This window comes from Alosa pseudoharengus, unplaced genomic scaffold (assembly GCF_046254945.1).
Source record: "Alosa pseudoharengus isolate Yale_2024_CS ecotype anadromous, Long Island Sound unplaced genomic scaffold, YU_APseudo_1.1 YU_APseudo_1.1_scf_11, whole genome shotgun sequence".
Taxonomy (NCBI): Eukaryota; Metazoa; Chordata; class Actinopteri; order Clupeiformes; family Clupeidae; genus Alosa; species Alosa pseudoharengus.
In genome coordinates, this window is record NW_027468576.1 from 22,148,980 (window position 1) to 22,158,961 (window position 9,982).

Below are 9,982 nucleotides of genomic sequence, written 5' to 3' on the forward strand. Positions count from 1 at the left end.
ACACACACACACACACACACACAGAGACGAGGATGAGAATGAGTGAAGCTCTAAATAAACAGGGCTGACCTAGTTATGGCTGGGCTCTCTTTGGGATCCCTAGGCCTGGTCCACATTAAATCAGACACCCCTCAGGCTGCCTTGTTGATAAAACAACACAAATCGGGTGAATCTAAAGCTCTGTGGAGAAGATTAAACACGCCGAGAGAGATAGAGAGAGAGAGGAAGAGAAAAGGAGAGAGAGAGAGAGCAAGAGAGTGAGAGAGAGGGGCTTAGGAGTTGAAAACAGTGCTACTTCATCCTTTCTTCTTGCCCTCTCCTCACCTCCCTCCATGCTTGGAGAGGAGATCTCATTATGTGTGCCTGTGATCTGCACATCTGGATCGGTCTCTCCAAAGGTGAACAAATAAGCAGCAGGGAAGGGGAGTGGGTAAACAAACACCCTGATGAGGTCATCAAAGGGTGACCCGTCTCCTGAGCAGGCAAATGGGGCGAGGTGGGGTAGGTCAATCAGGGCAGGGGAGCCGCAAAGCGCCGTGGGAACCCCTCGGAGGAACATCAGTTTGGACCAAGAGGAAGGATCGCAGGGGTGACATCATGTGCCACATGGGCCTTGTTTCCAGAACCTCTGCCCTGTAGTGGTGAGGGAGAAACGTGGCCGGACACACAGCTGCATGATGTCATAGAACCTTAGTCCAGATTTGTTTGGGGCCCATGTCTTTTTTTCTCCCTCTCTTCCTCTCTCTCTCCTTCTATCCCTCATGTTTTCCCTCTCTTAACAGTGAGCAAAGGTTAGCTGCGCCTCAGGGATGGCTTTTGTGTGAAGTATGAATGCATGGATAATGAACTTCAGGGAGTGCTGTTTGCTTGTGTGTGTGTGTGTGTGTGTGTGTGTGTGTGTGTCGCGTTGGTTGATTGCATCCTCACCCAGTCCTTACGCCAGGCCCCCACATGGTCTGCATCATGCTATGACCTCAGCGAAGGGGCCCAGACCTAGCCTGGGATGGAGAGCTCTGCAGCGACACGCCAAGTCTAACACACGGACGATTAGAACAATCGATTGTTCGCCGGACACCACAACAACAGCCTGGAGACAAACTGAGACTGAGGCTGATTTATTGAGACGAGAGATAGGAGCTAAGCTAAGGAAACACAGCACTCATCCAGGGCCTTCACAGCCTTCCTCCGCTCACGCCAAATAAGGCCGTGGAGTCAGAGAGAGGGAGAGAGAGAGAAGGAGAGGCTCAGAGAGACAATAGAGTGAGTGTTTTCTGAAAATCAAGGACAAACAAGACATTTTGAGAGATTATACATATTTATTATTAGGTATATACAGAACATACAAACAGCATGCATATTTACAGCGTAAATTATTTACAAAGAAAGAAAAAATGCTTTTAGTAAACTAAAAAAAATAAAAATAAACAAGCCCTCATCCACAAAATAACTTTGAGCCCTGGGGAAACTGGGACTGGCATGGGGATAGAAAGGCTGCTTGGGTTGCTAGCCTTTTTATTTCACATTTCACACAAAAGCTGGCGGCCTGTTGTAAAATAATGGGTCTTTACTGCTTTCATTGGATTATCTCATAAAACGATCCAAGCTCTTGGTTTGGAAGATGAAAACAACATTGGATATATAAAAAAGACTGAACCATGAACAAACACGCAAACAGAAAGAGAGAAAGGGGGGAAAAATATGAACACCATGCTCACAATGTGATTCAATGGCCCAAGCTTTACATCGCTCCCCCAAAACCACAAACTGAACTGTTTTAAAAACACACACACATGCACGCACGCACTTACACACACACACACCCACACACACACACACACACACACACACACACACACATACACACGGGTACTTCTAGCACCCAACACACAGACATCTGCACACACTCACACAGACATACAACGGCAACAATACTGAGGTAGATGAAACACAAAAACATTCAAACGCAAACACCATTAGAAAGTACAATCAGCATTTGAGAGGGGCTTTGCTTTGCTGGGCACACACATCCAGCCCTCCTAGTGTAGGCTGCCTGCCAGGCTCAGGGCCCCCCATCCCCACAAAACCAGGGGTACGGAACATGAAGCAGAAACCACCAACCCCCCAACCCCCCCCCCCCCCCCCCCCCCCGTTCTCCTTCTATCTCCAATCCCCCTCCAGTCAGCTCAGCACAGAACATCTGCAAACTAATACCAGGGCTAAGGGGAGACTCCAACGGGGTAACCTCAGAGAGAACCACAGACACTGGCGTAGTATTTCAAATCTAATGCCCTCTAATGAAAAGGTTCTGAGTTTGATTTGGAAGTTCTACATGCCCTAACCCACATGTTGACTGTGTTGATTAGCTGGTCATCAGCACAGGGATGGGTCAGGGCACTAACTGGAGCACACAAAGGGAGACGTGTTCTCCTCTAATTCATGGAGATGGGGGAGTACATTTAACACAGTGAACTTGCTCTAGTTTTTGGGTGGGTTACTTACAAACTGGTTGAGGGTAAGCAAGGGAGTGGGGCCACAGATGTGGGAATGGTTCAGGGGTATGGTCATTGCCAACCATATATCTTACAGACAGACTCATTCCAGCATTTTAGCCCCTTAGCATATATACAACACCACTGACCTCTACTCAGGTTTCAGGCATTTAACAGCTTAGGTGTGATTACATTTACATTTAACTCTCAGAAAAACAAAAAAGTAAAAACGCACACACACACACACACACCACACACACACATACACACACACACACTTTCATAATGACAGCATTGAAAGCCTCCAGAAGGCATATTCATGACCAACAAAGACACAAACAGAAAGGGAGGATTGGAGAAAGCTGACTGAAACCATTGGTACTATATAACTCTCACATGGATTTGCTCATGGAGGTGCTCAGATCTGTTTCAGAGTTAACGGCTATCTAAGCTGAGAGTTACTGTTTTTCAAATACTGAGACTTTTCAATGTTATAGTCAACGTCACAGATTTAGCATTGCACACATTACAAAAGTCTAAATGGACATATAAGCACATACAACTATAATTGGAATCGTGGTATAAAAAAGACCTACTTCATTGCACAATGCACAAACTGAAAATGTTTGCTGACAGGCTATAAATTTATAGTATGAAAATATGGGCTGGCTAAGCTTAAAGGACAACTCCGGTCTAAGAATAACCTCTATTTTTGGATAATAATGAAGTGTGAACTTTCGTTGGGCACCAATACTATGTTAATCGCAGTAGTAAGACCGGAATTTGCATTAACAATGAAATAACATAGCAATAGCTTTGGGTACAAGCTCGCTATACAGTTAATCTTTACTTTAAGCCACTGATAAGGCTCAAAATAGAGGCCCTACAGACAACACAGAGTAATTTTAACTTGGTAAGTGTACAGGAAGGGTATAAAAAGGACTGTTTGTGCAGTCAGTGCATTACCTAAATTCTTCGTTGCTGCCATCCTGCTATGAGAAGTCCGCACAAGTTTATTACCGAATGCCGCGCAAACTACTGTCAATGGACGCAAAAGGAGGAGAGTTTAGTAATCGACTTGTACGGACTTTCTTCTTACAAGATGGCAGCAATCGGAATGATAGTATGGCAATGCACTATATTTTATTTTACTTTTTACCACTTTATATAAATACAAAAGGTTGCATTTGTCTTTTTTCAATTCAGTTCAATTAAAAATGTATCTAACCCAGGTAGTCTCTCAGAGATGCATCTGCCTGGAAACACCAAAGATACACTTCCAGGGGTTTCAGTCAACTCCTTTTAGACAAACAGATATATTTTAGCCGACAAAAAAGAAATCAGAGCAAGCGCACAACAAATTCACAGTATGCTTAGAGAGAATATTTTTTAAGTTGGCTCTGGGAATATACCTTCAAAAATATAAACTTTACACAAATATATATATATATATATATATATATTTATATTTATATACTCTGTTTTACACACTCTCTCGGAGGACATAACAACGGCTTGTCAGCTTCGAGAATACATTCTATAGATTAGTATGCAGCAAGCGATAGCACACACGCATAGGATCTGATACAAATACAGTTTGTGTAAATATGATCTTAGTGGGGGAAGGACATTTCACTTCTCAAAATATACACAGTATACAGTGTACAGAGCAAACTGGTTCCCCCCGCCTGCCGTTCTTGCTTTAGAAAATAATACCACTTTTAAAACAGAAACCATTTTTTATCTCCACAACGATACAGAATAAAAGAAAATGAAGGCACATTCATGTGGTTTCACGACGGTGGGTTTTTTTCTTGGCTTTTCATCAACACATAACAAGCAAAAAAAGTAACAAATAAAAAGAATAAGAGAAATAACAGAACGTCCATTAAAACTTGCTTGCCCCGTCCATTCTAAGTGCCCATTAACTGTCTTATATTTCATGCTCACAGACTTGGATGAGAGATATGAGTTTCTACATTGAAACTGAATGCCCTTAGATTTGTCAGTGCTAGGAGTTTTGTCCAGAGACAATCTGGAGCTCACAGGCCCTAGTGGCCCCATGATACACTTGAGGATGTCTGTCCTTGTCTGGAGACTTCACAGACCATGGATCAGTTACGTATATTTAAAATGTATTTCACAGCACAGGGCCAATGTGGTGCTGATATGATAAACATCATGGAATAAGGCTATGCGTGCATCACGACAGGTGTCGCTATTTACCTGATATGATGTGGGACTGTGTGGCCTCCTGGAAAAAAAAACTGGACAACAGCCTACTTTGTGTGCCCACTTTTGATTGATTTCAGCTCAAGGTGGCTTGGGTGATTTGTGAACAAAGCTGTTTTTGTTTATTCTCTTTAGATTATTTTGTTGAGCTTTTGCAAATGGATTCTACTATTATGAATTAATGTTTCTCAAGGATATTTTGGTCACATTCAATTTTGGAGATAGTTACTCCGAATACTGTACTACATGTATGTAACTGGTTTAGCTTCCTGTATTCTTTCCACTTTGTCTCAAAGCTAGCTTTCAATCACTGTCAGTCCTCTCGCACATGAAGCATGAAATCTTTGGGGAATACTAGCCGTTCACCTTTTCACAACACTATATACTCACATCTTGTAGCTTTGTTAGTGAGTAACTCTCTCCTATGTACAATATTCACAAAAATATACATCACTTTACAACACAGGCGATTATGTCTGATAGGAATAGAATGCCTCTTCTGATGCCAGCCTACGCCAGTCAGTCTTGAGCCTTAGTGGACTTTAGAAATAATGAATGAATGAATGAGCTTAATTGTCATTGTAGCAAATGTACAACGAGATAATACCCGTCCAAAATCAAAACCAGAACTTCTTGCTAACCAACTTAATTATGAAGCATGCATATTATGCTTCATATATTTTTCACATAATTTAGATTTCTTGGCAGAAATAAGAGATACTGTATATTGCTATCAGGAATCATAAAACAATGTTTATATATAGCTATACTTTATATCAGTGGTTAAAAAAGGTAGCGTGGGGCTGATCTAAAGAGATGATGAGGAGATTGGTGGAGATTTTGTGGTTTGACTTGTGGCGCTGTCTCAAGAATGAGTGGTGTAAACAGACATCTGTATGTAGTCTAAACTACACCATATATGGTAGAAAAATACATTTAAAAAAAGAGGACCAATGTCCCCCTTTGTGGCTTACGGAATACAAAGCAGCACTTCACAATCAAAATACACAGCGGTATTTATCACCCTCTTCTGTTTTTGGCTTCTAGTTTTAGCATTTAAAGTTCAGCACTGGACTTTTGAGACCTTCGTGCCATTTCGGGTCATGTGTGTGCTAACAAGCCCAAAATAGCCCTTGCAACTGCAGTAGTACTGTCACACATTCTCAAGGACTTCTCAGAAATATGATGGACCGGGTTCAGCAGGGTGGAGTTTGTGTTTGTGTGTTAAGTTTGCTACATGCCCCTAAAAATACTTCTGCTTGTCTTTAGTTGACTTTTTTAGACACCCTGCTTTGCTCTCACAATGCAGAATAGGTTCCCACGCGGGACTCATCAATATATCTTAATGTTATTTCTAATAAATATATCTTACTTAAATTTACTTTACATCTATATATGTATATATTCATTTCTACAATAGATTTTACTTATATTTACAGAATTATGGTCAGATAAAGGTCTGCTTTTCCCCTGGCACCTGCAGACATTGAGTGATGTGCTGTGCTCGTTCTGTGCAGGCGTTCACATGATGGTTCTCCAGCATTCGGATGGGTTCTCTTGGGTTCTCTTGGGTTCTCCCCCGGGGCTACGCGTTGCTGCTGCTGGAGCAGGGTGTGCTTTGCGTGCTGCCGATGCTGTGGGCAGCGCTGCTGTTCTCCGAGGCCGGCTGAGATTTGGGCGGTTGCTGCCGACTGGCTGGACCACCTGAGAGAGAGAGTGAGAGAGAAAGAGAGAGAGAGAGAGAGAGAAGTGAGTTGGAGAATAAGAGTGCAAACATACAGTACATAGTATACAAAGTAGCCCACTTTCATAGGATGTGTGTAGAGGACATTACAATTCACTTGGGTCTACATATGTAAGCAAACAGACACAAACGCACTCTCCTGTCATACATTACTGGTCAACCAGTTAATTTTATGGAGGTGTGTTGGCCAGTGGGTATCGATCACGTAATGGAACAGGTCCTGGTTCACAGGCCGCTGGCAGTGGCTGTGGCGATGCACAGTTGGCCAACTACGGAGGAGAGGAAAGCACAAACCTAATGTGGTGCTAAGACCCAAAACCTACACGTGAGCTCCGTCTAGCCCGAGTTAGTCTCTGCGCTTTTTCACCAAGGCCAAAAACACCACAGTTTGTACAACATGTCTCTGGCCGTATAGTGCTGGGCCTCAGCCTACAGTTTTATGTTTCTGGGCCTGTTTAAGAGGGGCGCTGGGTGTGGGTGTGGGTGCGGGGAGGCGGCCATGCCAGCACATGCTGTTCTGAGTGCGCCGTTAGAAAGGCTGCAGGCCTCATGCCGTTTTGATGGGGGAGAGAGAGAGAGACCACTGCTGGCCTCCAGCACACAGTGGTCAGCTCTTCTATGGCCAGCGATGACGCAGGCAGGAAACTTTCTCTACCTCTAAGCATTCAACTTCGAGACTTCAAGTTAAAAGAACAGGGAGAGATGGAGAGAGAGAGAGAGAGAGAGAGAGAAAAAAGAGAAAGAGAAAAAAAGAATTTGATTGGGAAAGAACATGCAGCAGGAAAAGTGAATGGAGATGTGTGAAAGTGAGATAGACAGAGTGAATGAAGGTCAGCGAGAAGTCTATACAGAGGGAAGGAAAGAGGGAAAAGAGGAGGAGGAGGAGGAAGAAAGCTCTTCCTGGTTATCTTCTTGTGGTCTGCAGAGGCCAGGAGTCAAGCCAGCCGAGTAAACTTTCTCCCTATGCCGAGATCCATGCTGTTTGTTGCTCTTCTGCTTTAACAGGCCTTCCTCTCTCTCCTCACCGCTCCCTCTTCTCATCGTCTTCACATTCCTTCGCTCCGAGACGCAGTCCCTGAGCACTAAATGGCCGAGTGGAAAACAAGAAGAACAACAACTTCCATTTGTTTGGAAAGCTTGTCTGACAGAAAGATAGAAAAAATAATGGGCTCCATGTTTGTTTGAAAGCTTTGGCACTGTTTCTCTCTCTCTCTCTCTCTCTCTCTCTCTCTTTCTCTTTCTCTCTCTCTAATGGTTTGATTAGGGCAGCAGAGGACTGGAAGTCTATACAGAGTGAGGAAAAACAAACATTAGCATGAGCAATGAGTTATAGGAGATTTGTGATTATAGATGTTATGTGTGTGTGTGTGTGTGTGTGTGTGTGTGTGTGTGTGTGTGTGTGTGTGTGTGTGTGCATATGTGTGTGTGTGTGTGTGATGACTGAATTCTCCTTTTATGAATGTACTTGTGATTGTTTGTACTGTGTGTGTATGTATGCATTTGTTTGTTCTGTCTTTGTGTGTGTGTGTGTGTGTGTGTGTGTGTGTGTGTGTGTGTGTGTGTGTGTGTGTGTGTGCGCGCGCGCACCCTGGGCCCAACGCCTGATTCCCTCTTCCAGGCCCCACAGTTCTACTAATGTTTGCCAGAGTTGCACTGCCAAAGAGAGCAGCCTAAAAAAAAGCAGCCTCACACTGCTTACACAAGCACACACACACACACACACACACACACACACACACACACACAACAAATAGTGCTGCCCAGACAGACTCACACCCACACAGACACAGACTCACTGACACATACAGTACACACACACACACACACACACACACACACCTCTTTACGCTGGAATCCAATCTGCCCACCGCAGGCTCTCGGTTTTCAACCCACTGTTGCCAAAACACCACACTCTTTTGATGCGACAGAGCCAGCCAGGGCCTGCAGTACTCAGAAATCTCTCTCTGCTAACGACACACACACACACTCTCCCTCGGCCCCGCACACAGCCACACAGCTGCCTTACTCTGGAGGCCCAAATCTGCTATCTCTGTTGTTCACCACTAAATAACAGAATTTCTCCTCCTTCACATCAAACTCAAAGACAGTTGCATCCCCTCATGTCCAGTTTGACACCACAGAACCGGGGGCTGTGGTAACCTCAGTTTAGGTTAGACACTGACCTCTCTCTTCTCTTCCCGACAATACACCCCCCCCACACACACACACACACACTCCAAAACCCCCTCTCCCCACTTGTCCCAAGGGCAGCCTCCTTAACCTATCAGTGTGATCTATGGGTGCTCTGGTAAGAGCGTGCACAGCCTGACTCAGAGATGTGGGGATGTGATGCTGCATGACCAGAGAGAACACTGTGTGTGTGTGTGTGTGTGTGTGTGTGTGTGTGTGTATGTCTATGGCTGTATCTTAATGTACAGTGTGTGTGTGTGTGTGTGTGTGTGTGTGTGTGTGTGTGGGTGTGTGTGTGTTGGGGGCGGGTTATGTGCATATCATGTATCTGCATGTGTGTCTATGTGAATATGCATGTGTTTGTGTGTGATTGTCCTGAACTCTTTGAACTGCATTTTCTGTATGACTGGACCCAAGCCAGACAGCCCCCCTCTGTCTCCATCTCTCTCTCTCTCTCTCTCTCTCTCTCTCTCTCTCTCTCTCTCTCTCTCTTGTCCCTCTGTTCCAATGTGACCCTTTCAGTGAGTCTTTTTTGAGGATGTCACTCACTGCTCCTCGTCCTGTCACTCCCCTGCGCCTGTCTGTGCCTCTATCTCTTTGTAGCCCTTCGCTTTAAGTGATGCATAAAACAAGAGACAGTGATGAACTGCTAGCTGTTCCCAAGTGTGATTGAGTGTCGAGTGATCTTGTCCACCACGAGTTTTGATAGATGATAAAAGAGCACTGACACACACTGTTCAAACGCATCTCATGTTGCTACCCTGAACAGAGTCCCCAAACCTAGCAGGTGATGTATTATATCTCAAGAGCGTGACATATTGTATGTGACAATCCAGAGACTGAACAGCCAGGAGGATTATAGGGTTGAGAGAGGGGAATGATGCATGGCTAAGCCTCAGTAACTTGCAGATATTTCAATATTAAATTCTTCTGCATGACTCCACACAGTGGGCCTATCTGTAAGAGAGATGACCTTTACATCAACTATGAGGCCTGTGGTAACTCTGAAACCTTTTGTTTTTAATATCCTGAACTAGTAGGGGTTTCTTGTTTTGCTTTTTTAAAGAAAAAAGTGCTGTTATGTTATTTTACATGGTTTTGAAATACCACTTTGATATTCGTTTCACAACCGTGACTAAAAATATATGTTTGTTTTGCCAAAGCGCTGCAAACTGTGGACAAGCATCACGGATATTAGCGTAACATGCAATCAGTACATGATACGACCAGAAGAGGCCATCATGGGCAATCTCGTAAGGCTATCTTTGAGCGCATGAGTCAGCAACATTTCTCATGGCCAACATGGAGGACGAGCTCCAGAGAGTTG

The 9,982-nt window shown here is 44.1% G+C and overlaps 1 protein-coding gene across 1 annotated transcript in view; it reads right to left on the reverse strand.

The window, feature by feature from the left end:
• Positions 1 to 2,136: 2,136 nt before the first annotated feature.
• The window catches only part of tgfbr3 (transforming growth factor, beta receptor III), a 106,708-nt gene continuing 98,862 nt past the window's right edge, over positions 2,137 to 9,982 (reverse strand). The window contains exon 17 of the mRNA XM_076278423.1: positions 2,137 to 6,425. Within this exon, the coding sequence (XP_076134538.1) occupies positions 6,307 to 6,425 (119 nt within the window). The 3' untranslated portion in view covers positions 2,137 to 6,306. The remainder of the gene's footprint in view (positions 6,426 to 9,982) is intronic.